Raw genomic sequence first — 15255 nt, forward strand, 5'->3', positions numbered from 1 at the left:
GAGAGAGAGAGAGAGAGAGAGAGAGAGAGAGAGAGAGAGAGAGAGAGAGAGAGAGAGACACTGAGAGCACCTCTATGGGAGAGTGTCCCAAAGAGCCAAGCAGATAATCTAATGCAGCAAATGCAGGTCACATCCTCTACTTGAGGGCTAAGAACACTTCCATTTGGTCTGTTTTTCCTGTCCAAGAGACTCCTGTCAATCTTTACGTGATGGGTACTACCAGTTGGAGGGCTGCCAGTGTAGAGAGTGAACTGGAAAGCATGAACTGGAGATTTGTAGGGAAGGTGACGGGGGTGGCTGTCACACAGGGCCTGGTATCACCAGGTCTTTTTCAGAACACTGAGAAGAGCAACAGCTACTGTCAAGGACCCTTGCTGGAATGTGTGTGCCCTTTATCTTTCAGCCTGTGGTGAACATTTTGTAAGACACCAGCAAGATTTAAAAACAAATCCTTTCTTCAGGTAGACACTTGGGTACTTCTGTTTCCTCCACAACAGCTTCTATGAAATAATTTTCGTTTATTAACACAACCTCCCAGAAGACTCACAAATAACAATTGGTGCCACAGACTTTCCCCATGCCAAGGCGCTCTGTACGGATTCTCTTTACTGTCACTGGAAATCCACCCAAGTTCTCACCGTAAACATCAGCTCACCGCACTGTATGTACCAGGTACTACATAGCCCACCTACTACTGGCTACTCTCAAACCTTCCTAGAAATCTTCACACCTTGACAGCATGCCCTGGCATGACAGGTCACTTGGTGTCCTTGGCACAAACTGGTTCGTGGCCGGCTTACAGTTCATCATGTTTGGCTTCCTGATCCTTGAGTTTAAATTCCTCGGCTGTGACCTTCCCATCTCCATTCCGGTCCTGGTTGGTGAACATATTCTTCACGATCATTTCAGCATTAAAACCTGGAGCCAGCTTCCCTTTGCCTGTTGCCACCTGGGCATGAATGTACTCTGAGAACTGCAAAGGGGAACAGGACAAATGTGAGAACGGCAGAGCTGAGCATGCAGAACCCAGCTGTTGTTGAGAATGACCCGACCTGGGTCTCTTAGATGCAGATGAAAATTCCCCAGACTACGGACTGGAGAGCTGGATAAGCAGTGAAGAGCACTCAGCTCCCGGGACTCATGTTGGGTAGTTCATTAACCACCTGTACCTCCAGCCCCAGGGGATCTGATGCTCTCTTCTGGATTCCTCAGCTGCCTGCTGTGTACATCCACAAACTCCCACACACATATACATACTTTTTAAAAGTACAATATTATTTAAATGTTTTTAAATCCCTTGACTAGAGGACTTCAAGAGTCCTTGGAGTCGAGGGATCCAATATGCTTCAGCCACCAGAACAGGTCTAGCTTCCCGCAAAAGCAGTGCTGTGCCCACGCATTCATTCGAAATCAAAACTACCAGCATGCACCATGTGCCGAGCATCATTCTAAAGTCATAGGATACAGCATAAGCAAAACTGCTCTTGTGACATTGACATTCTACATGAATGTAGTAAGTAAATTACACTTTAAGTTATAAAATATGATGTCCCACCGAGAGAGGGAGGGGAGAGAAAGCAAGGTAAGATTAACTTGGGAGGGCGAGTTGAAACAATAAATCTGGTGGTCGGTGTGAAACCTCTGAGCCCAGGGAGACTTGTGCAAAGACTTGAAAGAAGTCAGGGAATAAGCCAGACCATTTTCTGAGTCGAGTCTGCTCTAAGCATAAAGAACAGTTGGTTCAGAGGGTGGAAGCCTGCCTTGTGGGTTCTTAGAACAAGTGCAATGGACCGCCCAAGCAAAGAGAGCAGCTGGTGAGGAGACAGCATCGAGCAGATGGAGAGGGTCCTGCAGCCATAGGGAGATTTAGCAACTATGACCGACTGACTCGTGGGGAAGCTCAGCCTGAGACAGCTTTAGGGTGGGGCTAGGACAAGGATCGAGGGTCAGTAACTGAAGAGATAGAGCAGGTGATTGGAATGCCAAGTGTGGACATAAGCCTGGTCCAGACATGTGTGCAGGCAAAACATCCAGACACAAAAAGAATGGAGGGCTGCTCACAGTGGACAGCTGAAGGCCCAGCTACATGGAAGGAAGAGGGTTTGAACTCAAATATTCAGGACTAGCCTGGGCAAGAAAAGAAGAACCTATCTCCCAAAAGCCAAATAAAGCCAGGCACAAGGGTGCCTTACCTATATTTCCAGCAGTCGGGAGGTTGAGGCAGGAAGACCGTGAATTCAAGACCAGCCTCAGCTACAGAGTGAAACCTCATCTCAAAACAGAAGAGCAAATTTTAAAAAACAAACAAACAAACAAACAAAGAATGCATTAAAACACACACACACATAAGCAAACAAAATCTGGAGCAGAAGGGGAAAGTAGGACAAGTCTCTTGAGATTTTGCTAAAAAAGGAGGAAAGAAATGAAAACACTAGAAAGACATATCAGGATGATATAAAATAATTGTACTGGGCATGATGGTGTGTGCTATTGCCCCAACACGTGGGAGGCTGAAACAAGAGGATCACAAGTTCAAGGGCAGCCTTGGCAACACACTGGACTAGGTCTCAAACACAAAGGAGAATAGAGAAAAACAAACCAACACCATGTGTGATACTCCAAGGAATGTCCCAGGTCTAGGAAACGCTGATGGAGTAGGAAGACAAGGGGGTGAGGCTGGAGATGTGCTTGAGTAAGCGGAAGGAAGGGATCATGAGCTCTGATTCCATGCACGGTGACAGCACAACAGACCACTGCTGCTCAGCTCCGCTAAGAAGCAAGCTGTGGCCCCGGCTCAGACACTGGGAAGCTGAGACCTGGGGGAATTACTCTCTGCAGGTTCTTACAATGCTGCTCACGTGGCTGTTGCGAAGGTCGAGCAGGAAACGTGGAGAAACAGCGAGCAACCAGCGACTGGGAACTGAATCCAGATCTGTGCATTTGAGACAATCCCCTACACCTCGTAGGAGCTCCGTTCTTACACGTGAGGATGTATATAAAACACATGTGCTAGTTTCCACCATTACAAGAGGTCTGCAGGCCAGCTCTGTCCTTGGCACACTGAGTGGACCCCTGCCCCCAGAAGGCCCCTAAACAACGGGCCCTCCTACAAAGGCCATTTACCTCCTCCAGGAGGACTTCCCCATTGCCATCCTTGTCGATTTCTTCAAAGAGGTTGGGAGACACTTCACCATTCCATATGAACATGTACCCCTCCGGAAGGCCAGACACAAGCTCCAGCAGTTCAATGTCAAACACTAGGACGGCACTGCCAGGGACCTCTCCATCTATTCAACAAGGTAGAAGGAACACAGTGTTAGACACAGGTTGGGACCTGCGCTGTCCTCTCAGCCTCTAGCTGCCATACCCAAGGGCGCTACTAGTTCCCAGCTAGAATAGTACTAGTGCCTGAATACAGTCATGAATAATTGTTATATACTATTGTATAATTATTTCATATTGTCTTGATATGCCTTTCCAGCGCTTTCATTTCTTTGCTCCTTAAAGGAGGATAAATATTTTTTTCTCTTTTTTAAGGAATATTTCAAACACACACACACAAAACAAACAATGCAAGTTAAATAAAACATTTAAGCCAGACATTGTAGCACCCACTCTTAATCTCAGCATGGGAAAAGAGGCAGAGACAGGCAAATCCCTGGGCCACGCTCTCCAGCCAGTCTAGCTCACATAAGCCAGCGTGAGACCCTGTTTCAAACAGCAAGATGGATGTCTCCTAAGGAACAACACTCAGATTTGCCTCTGGCCCCATGCATGCACACAAATTTACTCAAAAATACACATGGTCCACACAAGCATGCACACGTACGTAATGCATCAATTCAGGGTCTATGTAGAATTCAAAATGAAAGACAAAATGCAATTGTTAGGCCAGGTATGTTGGCCAATGCCTATAACCCTGGCACTTGGGATGTTGAGGCAAGAAGATTGAAAGTTTGGGGCCAGCCTGGGCTACATAGTAAAATGTTGCTTCAGAAAACCAAAAGTAATAAGCATAGAAAAAAGTATTCCTTTTTTTTTTTTTTTTGTAAAAACAAAACATAGTTGTAGAACCATCTTTTTCTTTTGTGGTGTTGGAGATCAAGCCAGGGCCTCACACAGGTTCAGCAAGCACCCTATCACTGAGTGAGACATCTCCCAACCTGAATCATAGAATATTAGGATGAGTTTAATAGCAGAACTTTAAGGGCAATAAAGAATGCTCAAAATCATTTCCAATTCAAGGTCAGTATATACAATGAGACTCAAAGGAAGCACTATAAGTATAGAAATATACACATTACGCATTGGTAAAAATTATAGACTATATTTTGAAATTCATTTTTTTTTCTTGTTTGGTGTTAGAAATTAAACTTGGGGCCTCACTCATGCCAAGCAGAAGCTTATCCACTAAGTTATATTTTATATTTACTATATGATAAAATTGTATGCCCTAAGAAAAGTCTTAAAGAATACAGACGTATTATTTGAGACATTTTTTCTGGAATGAAAGGAGAGACAGTAAGCAATATATTTTTTAAAGTTTTTCTTAAAAAAAAACCAAAATCACCCCGGCATGCCAATCACTTTTACAAACTGGTGCCCTGTGCTGCCAGCAGTATGAAAACACCACAAAGGGGTATTTTGGAATCACAAAATTAATAAAGTAAAATATCACCACTGCAGTGACACAGAGGCTGACTTTCCCAGAACTCAAAAGCAACCTGTGCCTGACAGTGTCTTCGTGACTGACTTACAGGCTCCAGAGCAGTGCACAGCAATGACCTGCAGCACCCTACCTGGCCCAGGAAACACCTCCAAAGAAGCAAGCAAACCTAACCCCAAACCGCCTACAGCTCTCCCCTAGGGCCTGGCCAGATGAACCTGCAGACCAATGGTGTATTTTCTTAGAGCTGGCTCTTTCTCAAGAAGTCAGGGATGGTGAAATGGGTATTTGAACAAAATGTACATGGTCTTTAACTTTTAAAAAATGCTCAAAACTTTTGAGTTTTCTTAATTAAAAAACAAACAAACAAATAAAAAAGAACAGAACACACAAACCACTCTGTTTCAACATGGAAGCAGCATCCTGTGGCTTTGCTTCCGACCCATGTGTTCAGATGGTGAATTTCCCAGCATTCCTGAACACCATCCTCACTCACCCACACCAGCTTCTCCATAGCCCAGGTGGGGCGGGATGATCACGGTTCGCTTCTCTCCTACGCACATCTCTCTGAGACCCATGTCCATGCCCAGCACGACTTGTCCAGATCCCAACACGATGTTATAAGTTTTGCCTAAATTCCACCTGAAAGAGAAGAAACAAGAACCTATCAGTGGAGACAAAGGTTGATGTATGGAAGATGTATAGTTCTGAAGAAATGGTTGACAGACTCACACCAGGACGAAGTGCAGAACAACCAGCCTGCCTGCTTCTAAACTGGCAAAGACATAAACATCAAGATAAAAGAACAATCCCACAGTATAGGAACGTGCTAGTGAGGGGCCCGACTGCCATGAGGGGTCCTACGGAAGTTCTGGGAAATACAAAGTGGGACAGTGACAACTGACTCCCAAGCTACTCTCCCAAGGAGTAAATTCTTTGTATATAGACAGGCACTTTATAAGGTTATAGTACATATAATATATGCTTAGTATCCTGAATTTTATTTTATATATTACTGATTTATTTTGGAACACTGTAGCCTAGGATGATCTTGAAATAATTTTATAGTCCAGGATGACCTCAGACTCCTGATCCTTCTCCCTCAGACTCCAAAGTGTTAGCTAGCACTGCAGGCAAGCACCAGGCTCAGATTTTAGGTTAAAGGCCTGAGTTAGAATCCTGGTTCTGGCACTAGAGAGGTGGCCCAGCCATTAAGAGCACTTGAGAGTAATCGGGTTCTGCTGCTTCATTTCACTTGGGAAGTGTAACTTTGGTTTCTTTTTCTAGAATGAAGAGATAATAATAGTCAATAATAAATATGTTTGACATGCTGGAAGCAAACAAAGAGTGGAGGTACTGATCCTGCCAAGAATTTCATTAAACACAAAGTTCAGGGATCCTGGGGACATGGGGAAAGAAGTTGGTCCCATAGCTGCAGCCATGACTAAAAATCTACCACTTCCCAAATGGCAAAATGACAACTATTATGTTCTTCATTCCCAAGGAAGAAATACCCTGCCATCCCTCGGTGCCCATCACCAGATGTATCCTTTGGGTTATGGTCCCAGGGACCCCCCCCCCAGCCTCCACAGGCCAGGACCTCCACTTCCTTCCCTATTTCCCAAGGCCCTCTGATGTTCAGGGCTCAGCGAACTCAAGATGACCATATGCTTATCCAACCTAGGGAGAAAATGACACAGAGCCAACACTAGCACAGGATGTCCTCGGGAGAGGCCTTTGGAGGAGCCACCTCTGACCTACTGGCTGTCAAGCCTCTCTCAGCAACTAGGAGTCTCCATGCTGCCTCTCCAGGTCCCAGCTGACGTCTCTGAGTCTCACAGAATAGTCAAGACCTTGCTTACGTGATAACAAACACCCAGTGAAAATACATAGACATTAATAGAATCCTCTAAGCAAACTATTCCATTTCGACCTTTCTCTGGGGTCTTCTTATTTTTGTTTATTTACTTATTTTGTGAGATTTTTTCAAACACCATCTTCATGCCTGATGTTCTCCCAACCCTGACTCCAGGTTTCCTGCTTCCTGGATCCTTGCCCAGTGACCCTTTGAAATTTCCACGTCTCCTCGAAGCAGTGTTGTGCTGTCAAGTTTTATGTCAACTTGACACAAGCTAGAGTCAGTGGAGAAAAGGGAGCCTCAATTAAGAAAGTGTCTCAATAAGATCTGGCTGCTGACAAGCCTGTAAGGCATTTTCTTAATTAGGGATTGACTGGAGAGGGCCCAGCCCATTGAGGGTCAGACCATCCTGGGCAGGTGGTCCCAGGTTCTTTAAGAAAGCAAGCTGAGCAAGCCATGAGGGACCAAACCAGTAAGCAGCACCCCTCCATCATGGCTATTGGAACCATGAACATCCTTGCACCCACAGATCTCCAGGGAATTCAGGAATGTTAAGCACCCGTATTGGTCTTTCAAAAAGAAGGGCATAACCTGTTTTCCTGTTTCCCCAGAAAGCTGGGAACTGAAAGTGATTAACAGCCTGGTGATCTGTGTCATCTGTTGGGCGGGGCCATATCAAACTCCTACAAACAAGACCAGAAGTGGTTACTTATCTAAATGACCTTCACAGCCAGAGGTTTCTCCAAGCTCCCACAACCATGACCAGAGGTGGCTAAACACTCAAGTGACCTCTACATTATCTGTATGACTGAGAGCAGGCTACAGCCTTTCCTAGGCCCTGAAGCTAATCCAGAGAGCATAAGTCTAAAACCCATCTTCCTGGAAGAAATGACAAGTTTCTGAATCAAGTTCCATGTGATGACACTTCCTTGTGCAGCAGGGGTTGTATGACACCAAGAGACTCCTCTCCAAATTATGACTGTGCTTAAATGTGTTGTGAATAAGCCTTCTGATATTAGACTCCCTGGAGGCTTAATCTGCATTGATGAGGTCAATCTGAACCAAGTTCTCATTGTGACCTTTCCATGGTTCACTTCCCTGCCTGAACACTCGCAGGGTCATCCTCAAATGGCCTCTGCATCAGCTCCTGCTTCCAGGTTCCTGCCCTGTTTGAGTTCCTGTCCTGACTTCCTTCACTGATGAACAGCGATATGGAAGTGTAAGCCAAATCAACCCTTTCCTCCCAAACTTGCTTTGGTCATGGTGTTTCATCGCAGCGATAGATAAGAGAAGCAGCTACCCCTTGCCTTGATAACAAGCACTCATACCAGTGAACTGCTTGTGTTGACTGTACCCATGTAGGGTTTGAGGTGACACCAGGAAGGTAGGTGCCTCCCATCCTTCCCATAATTCTCATAATTACACACACACGAAAACCAAGGATGTGTGGCCGCTACTCTTGCTTATGGATTTACAGGTAACACAGATGGCTCTCAATGCATTTTTATCTTGAAGTTTGTCTTAAAAAGAAGATTCCCTGCATCCTGTGTCTCCAGCTCAGGAGAGAGAATACATTGATTCCACCAAACATATCAGAGGGCAGGAAGTCTGATCTCTGCCCCTCAGATGCATATCCTACACAGACAAGAAGGAATTTCTTTGTCTCCCAGACCCACTTCCCCATTCTTGGTCTGAGCAGCAGAACAGAGACAGAAGCATTGACTGCTGAGCCATTTTCACATGTGTGAGCTCTCTGATCCTTCCCACTGCCTCTGAATACTTTCACAACCAGGGGCTGGGATTGCTCCACAAGGTCTGTTGTAAGCCAGATCTCTGCGAATCAGGGCCACTGAGGTTTAAGGATATATTTCATCAGTTCTAAAATGTGCTATTTTTCCCTCCACATTTTAACATCCCTGTGATTATGAATGACTGACGGGGCAATACTTCTGTGTTCTTAGAGGTGCATAAAAATAGTACTTCTAGTAACAAGAGAGTTTGGGGTTTGATGAAATAACAACTGAATGTGCCAGAGCTTGCAGGACCTCATAGTCCAAAGCCAGACTCTCAGAGCTAGAAGGGAAAGTGACAGGTAACAGGGAGACACCTCCATGCCAGGACAAACAGCTCTCCAACTCCGGACTCAGAGATCAAAATCAGGCTCAGCATAAAAGTGGATGTTCTTATACAAAAATACAAAGTCTGAAAATGAGTCTTTCCCAAAGAAGACTGATTCAAACTCCAGACACACTTGAAATTCAGAGTCACAGAAAGCAAACTTGTTTTTACATTACTTTATGATTTTTTCAGGTTTATCTCTATCAACTAACATTTCTCATACGATCCTTTAGTGCTACAGATATTCTGCGCAAACAAAAGAAAAACTACGAATAAGAAATCAGGTGTCCCTAAAGTATTCAAATCATAACAGACACAGAAATAACTTAAGGCTGGGGGATTAAAAATACAGAGAGTGTTAGGAGACTGAAGAAGCGGGAGTAGTGTTCCTCCCAGGAATTCAGGGATGTTTTGAAAACAGGAAGGACATATAAGTGGGGACAAAAGCAGAGAGGCCAAGCAACCCCTGTGCAGGGTGGGACACAGTGCTGAAACAGTCTAGGACAAGGACACCCTTGTGTAGCAGACTCTGACCCAGGCTCTTACCTAAGGGGCTCACTACGTATCCATGTTTACCTATAACTTTCCGTCTCCCCTTGCAGCTTTCTAAGCACTGGAATTATGGGTGTTTGTCCCAGCATCTGACTACAAGGGGTTAATTATTAAATATAGATCTGACTGAGAAAGAGAGTTCCGCCAGGTAAGAAACAATCTAGAACAGGGGAGATCTGTAGCAAGAAACTCCATAATAAGGCACTGAGCGCTGAGAAGGCTTGTACCACACAAAAAGGAAGGTTGGACCAAACAACTCCTACCCAGCATCTGATGAAGAGAGGAAGACAGTGGGAAGTATTACCCAAGGTTCCCTTCACATCTGGTTCCCAGTTACCCTTACGTGGAGTCCAGCAGAGTCCCATCCAGAAGTGAGGCATTGTAGTGGTATTTGAGATAATCCCCCTTCTTACTCAGCACCGAGCAGTCAGGAGGCTTGTAGTGGGAAGTGATGCTGATGGAATCTGAGGGGTTGTGAAAGTCAATCACGTGGATGTCGAACACCAGCACAGCTGAGCCAGGGATGCTCCCTAAGGGCGAGACCCAGGGAATCAATGAATAAGCCCAGCACAGCACACCCGCCTCCCCAGGACCGGCAGGGGTGTCCTGGTAAGGAATACAGGGAACGAGGTCCTTCTCACACTCAGAGGTTCTTGAATGTCGGTACAGATTACTTGGTATAGAATTACTTATAGCTTACAGGGGATTGAGTGGCAGCTGGACAGATGTCTGCATTTTTACCTGAATCCAAACAAGACTGAGACCACTGTTAAAATCTCAGAAAGACAATCAGGCACTGACACTTTACTTTTAATTTTTTTCTTTCTGAGATGGTGCCTCTCTGTGTATATACCTTTTGGGAGGGTCAGGGATTGTTTTTGTTTTTTTATCTTTTGTTTTTTTGTTTTTGTTTTTTTGTTTTGTTTTTTTTTGTATTCTGCAAAGGTATCAAATTACATTATTTGATTTTTTTTTAACTCTCACATGGTCAACATTTTTACATTTCTTTTAAAGACGTCCTTATTGTGTAGACTACAAACGTCTAGACCATGTCCTGTAGAAAGGATGCCTGAATCAACCTTCCACCCAGAGAGGCCCTTCCTCCCTCATCATCTATTGATAAAGTTAATAATGATAAATAAATTTCCTTATGGGAGAGGCTGTACCCAAGACACTTATAAGTCAGCGATAGGCAGAACCACACCTCGACCAGGCCTGCTTAGTTACACACATCTCCTGGCCTCTACTTCAACCTCAGCCTCATGACAGAGACACTGAAGATGGACTCATGGGAGGGGGTTCTCAGACTTCTTGATCTGTTTCTCTTTCCTACATAACTACTCTGAATGAATCTCACTCGTCTGCTTTCTGTCAGTTATTATCTCTTTCCTTGGTATATAGGGGATGAGTCTGAACCTGACTTCTGGGGGTTTCCTGAGCCCAGGCTTTGACTCCAACAACTCCAGTAACATTGTAAATACATTTAATTCTTCTGAACTGTAAGCTTTCAATTGGTAAAAATGAGGAAGGTATGAGAAAAGCAAGCATATAATTAAGTTTAAAGCCAGCCTGATCTATACAGCAAATCCCAAGTCAGCCAGTGTTACACAGTAAGACACTGTCTAAAACAAATAAAAATGTTGAGCATGTGATAATTTTTCACCTCTGCAGAATAAAAACAGATGTATATCTCAAAAGAAAATCACATTTGCCTACAGAATTCATGATGTCCTTGTTTTTAATGGCTGAGTAGTACCATTGTGTAGGTATATCACATTTTGTATATCCATTCTTCAGCTGAGGGACATCTAGGTTGCTTCTAGTTTCTGGTTATTATGAATAAAGCTGCTATGAACACAGTTGAGCAAGTGTCCTTGTAGGATGGTGGGGCATCTTTTGGGTATGCCCTGGAGTGATATAGCTGGGTCTTGAGGTAGCATTATTCCCAATCTTTTGAAAAAACACCAAATTGATTTCCAGAGTGGTTGTACAAGGTTGCACTCCTACCAGCAGTGGAGGAGTGAAACTAGAAAATATCCTGAGTGAGGTAACCACAACCCCAAAGGACATGCAAGGTATGTACTCATTGATAAATGGATATTAGCCCAAAAGCACAGGATAACCATGATATATAACCAACAGACCCAAAGAAGCTAAAAACCAAGATGGGCCCAAGGGTGGCTGGTTGAATCTTTCTGAGAAGGAAAAAAAATAGATACCAAATGGAGGTCAATGGAAGGAGGGAACGGGTGGAAGAGGGGATGGGGAGGGAAGTGGGGGGAGATAATATGCAGAGAAATCAAGGGAGAAGGGAGATCAGGTGGGAGGCCGGGGCAGTCTCTAGGATGTGCCAGAGATGAGGGATGGGGAGAGGCCCCAGAGCATCTAAGAGGGAACTCTAGCTGAGAGTCCTAACAGTGGAGGATATAGATCCTGAAGTGACCACTTCCTGTAGCCAGACAGGACTCTTAGTGGAAGGAAAAGGACAGTAACCCACCCACAAAGACATCAACCCAAAATGTGCCCTACCTACAAGATGTGCAGGGACAGAGAACAGAGACTGAGGGAACAGCCAACCAACGACTGCCTCAAATTGAGACCCATCCCACATGGCAAGAACCAATTCCTGACTCTATTAATAATACTCCATTATGCTTGCAGACAGGAACCTAACATAACTCTCTTCTGAGAGGCTTCACCCAACAGCCAACGGAAAGAGATACACAGACTCATACACAAACAGTAGATAGAGTTTGGGGGGTCTTATGGAAGACTTGGGAGAAAGATTGAAGGACCCAAAGAGGGCAGGGACTCCACAGGAAGACCAACAGAGTCAACTAACCTGGACCCTTGGGGGCTCCCAGAGACTGAATAACCAACCAAACAGAGAGCATGGACAGGAACTAGGCCCCCTGCACACACATACACATAAACACACACACGCACAAACTTTAAAATAATTTCAGCAGTGGTAGGAAGACCGAGAGTTGCGTTCCAGAGTTATCCTGGGCTATATAAAGAGGCACTGTCTCAAAAATTAAAATGTCAGTGTCTCACCCTCATTCTGAGACTTTAACAGTGGTCTTAATCTTGTCTGGATTCAGGTAAAAACACAGAAACCAGGCCAGCTGCCACATAATGCTCTGTAAGCTTGAAGTAATTACCATTTGCACCAATGTTCAAGAACCCCTGAGCTTGAAAAGGAACGGGAAATTTTTTTCCTGGGTGACGTTGTTTTTCAAAAATCTACAGCTGGGAATGGTGGCTCATGCTTTTAATCTCAGCACTCAGGAGGCAGAGGCAGGTGGATCTCTGTAACTTCTAGGTCAGCCTGATCTACAGAGTGACTTCAGGCCAGTCAGGGATACACAAGAGAAAAACAAGAGAAAGAAAGACTATGTTAATCCATGTGACTAACTGAACCTTTCTCAAACATAGATGCATAAGTAGGCAGACACTAAACTTGAATAATGTAAATAAAATGACCCCTTAATGATACAATGGGAAACAGGGCCTGCTACAGGAGAGAATGGACTTGGTTCGAGACCAGCACATCACTGGGATCCGCTCCCAGTTCACCAAGCACTCTGCTGATGACTAAGTCAACACCTTTGACACAAACATCTTGATGAGGTGAGAAACAGATTCACACTACCCACTCAGTGAGTACCATATTAACTCCAGGCTTGCTGGTCAGCTTCTAGGAAGTTAATGTGGGTCAGTCTCCCAGGTGCCTAGTTAACTCAGAGATAAACATGCTAGTGTGGCCATCAGTGAGGACCCAGGCTGTGCGTGGGCAGTTATGATTTGTCTTGTTCCTGAATGGGATCCCAACACCTAAGCAGAATATGGGCATGAGATTACTCAATGCATCTTGGATGGACCAACAAATGCAGTTTCTTAGCCTCTAAAACCAGAGAACAGAGATTGAACAAGACAGAGTCTTGAACTCCAAAAGGGCCAGCAAGGCAGACACAGAAGGCTGCTGGCTGCCTGGCCCTGCAGAAAACTCCCACTTCCTGGTCCTCCCTAATTCCCCCTCGAGATCTCTGGAACTTCTGGTTTGAGTTCTCAGTTCACTACATATGGAAACCAGCAATCAATTGCATAATGGGAATTTGCCCTATGACCCAGACTCGTAATAAAGCTTTGGGTCTAATTGTGGCTCCATTCTGTGGCCTTGGGTAAATTGTTCCACTTTTGTGGGTCTTGCTATCTTATCTGAACAGTGATTATAGTAACCCTTTCCTCTGTGTATGGCCGTGTGTGTGTGTGTGTGTGTGTGTGTGTGTGTGTACATGTGTGCAAACCAGAGGGCAAACTCTGATGTTACTGTTACAGGAGCATCATCCACTGTTCCTTCCTTCCTTTCTTTTTTCTTCTTTCCTTCCTTCCTTCCTTCCTTCCTTCCTTCCTTCCTCCCTCCCTTCTTCTCTTCCTTCCTTCCTTCCTTCCTTCCTTCCTTCCTTCCTTCCTTCCTTCCTTCCTTTCTTCTATTTTTCTTTAAAGACAGGGTCCTCCAGCTAACAGTGCACACACATATACAACACATGCAACATCCAATAGGCATTCATATGTGCACATACACATATAAAACAACATGTGCATACAGTCCTAGATTCAAGTGGGTAAAATTACAATTATTTTCCTTACACTCCTCTAAAAAGTACTGAAAAGACAGTTTGGGGGAACAGCAAACCACAGGGAAGCTTCTGTAACAAGAAACCCACCCTTCAGAATATAAACACTCATAAGAGTCCAAATTCCCAGGCTGTCCCCACAGAACATGACAGGTGGCAGAGAAGGCCAGAACATCTGGAAGTCTTATTCTGCTTTTGGCAGAGGCTGTGACTACCGTGGGAGGGTCACTGCTGCCATAGGTTTTACAGAGACCCTATTAGTGCCTGGAACTCCATTGTGCTGAAAGGAAGCCACAAGCTAAGCACCTCCCAACAGCCACTGCGTGCTGATCCAGAGCAAGGCACCCTCCCCTACTACAGCATGGGATTCAGGATGGAGTAGTCTCTTTGGATATTTCCCAAAGTACCACTGAATTCTGCGCCAAGCTCAGTCTCATACTTGATGGACAGCCAGAAGGAAAAAAAATACTTTAAACAAATGTTTTTCATCAAGGTATTCTTTTTTTTTTTTTTTAAGGCAGGAAGGATTATCCTTCAAGTCATAATGGAATAAGAACGCTCAGAAACTATCCACTTCTGTGTATGGTTGACCAGAACTAAAACCTGGCCTAGTATAAAACAGTAGCATCAAAACTCTAAACCGGACACAAAGCAAAACCTCCAGCCAAACAGTGCACACACACTATTTTATGTATTTATTTACTCATTTGTTTAATTGTCCATCCAGCCAGCCAGCCAGCCATTCATTCATTCATTTCATTACTGAGGACTGAAGTCAGGGCCTCATAGATGCTATACAAGCATTTTACGACTGTGTAAATCCCTCATCTTTTTTCTTTTCTTTTCTTCTTCCTCCTCCTCCTCTTTCTTCCTCTCTCTCTCTCTACATTGGTTTCTCTCTCCTTTCTTAGGACAGAAAGGACAGGGTCTTATGTAGCCCAGGTTGGCCTCAAAGTCACTACTTAGTTAAGTTTAATGGTTTAAATACTTGCTCCACAGCAGGTGAAAGTGTTTGAGATGGATTAGGAGGTGTGGCCTTGTTGGAGGAGGTGTACCACAGGGGCGGGCTTTAAGGTCTCAAAGGTCCATGCCATTCCTAGTTAGCCCTTAGTGCCTCCTATTTACAGATCTAAGCCCTTAGCTGCTCATGGCATCATGCCTTTGCAACGCCATCATGGACTACAACCCTCTGAAACTGTAAGCCCCAAATAAACTCTTCTACAAGTTGCCTTGGTCATGGTGTCTTATCACAGCAGTAGAACAGAACTAAGACAAGGAAGAAGGCCTTAAACTCCCAAGCCTCCTACCTCTGCCCCCCTCTGCCCCCCGGGGGCGCCCGCGGGGGGGGGGGGGGGGGGGGCGGCCGGCGGGGCGGGAGCCCTGCGCCTCTGCCTCTGCCTCTGCCTCTGCCCCTGCCCCTG

General features: G+C 44.9%; 1 protein-coding gene across 1 annotated transcript in view; it reads right to left on the reverse strand.

Annotated features, from left to right (window-relative positions):
* Fkbp9 (FKBP prolyl isomerase 9) overlaps positions 1-15255 on the reverse strand; it is a 46411-nt gene continuing 31156 nt past the window's right edge. Inside the window, exons 7-10 of the mRNA XM_028758357.1 lie at positions 9538-9724; positions 5163-5308; positions 3124-3287; positions 1-973 (exon numbers count right to left, since the gene is read on the reverse strand). Coding sequence (XP_028614190.1) covers positions 797-973; positions 3124-3287; positions 5163-5308; positions 9538-9724 — 674 coding nt within the window. The 3' untranslated portion in view covers positions 1-796. The remainder of the gene's footprint in view (positions 974-3123; positions 3288-5162; positions 5309-9537; positions 9725-15255) is intronic.

Source organism: Grammomys surdaster, unplaced genomic scaffold (genome assembly GCF_004785775.1).
Source record: "Grammomys surdaster isolate TR1022 unplaced genomic scaffold, NIH_TR_1.0 126197, whole genome shotgun sequence".
Taxonomy (NCBI): Eukaryota; Metazoa; Chordata; class Mammalia; order Rodentia; family Muridae; genus Grammomys; species Grammomys surdaster.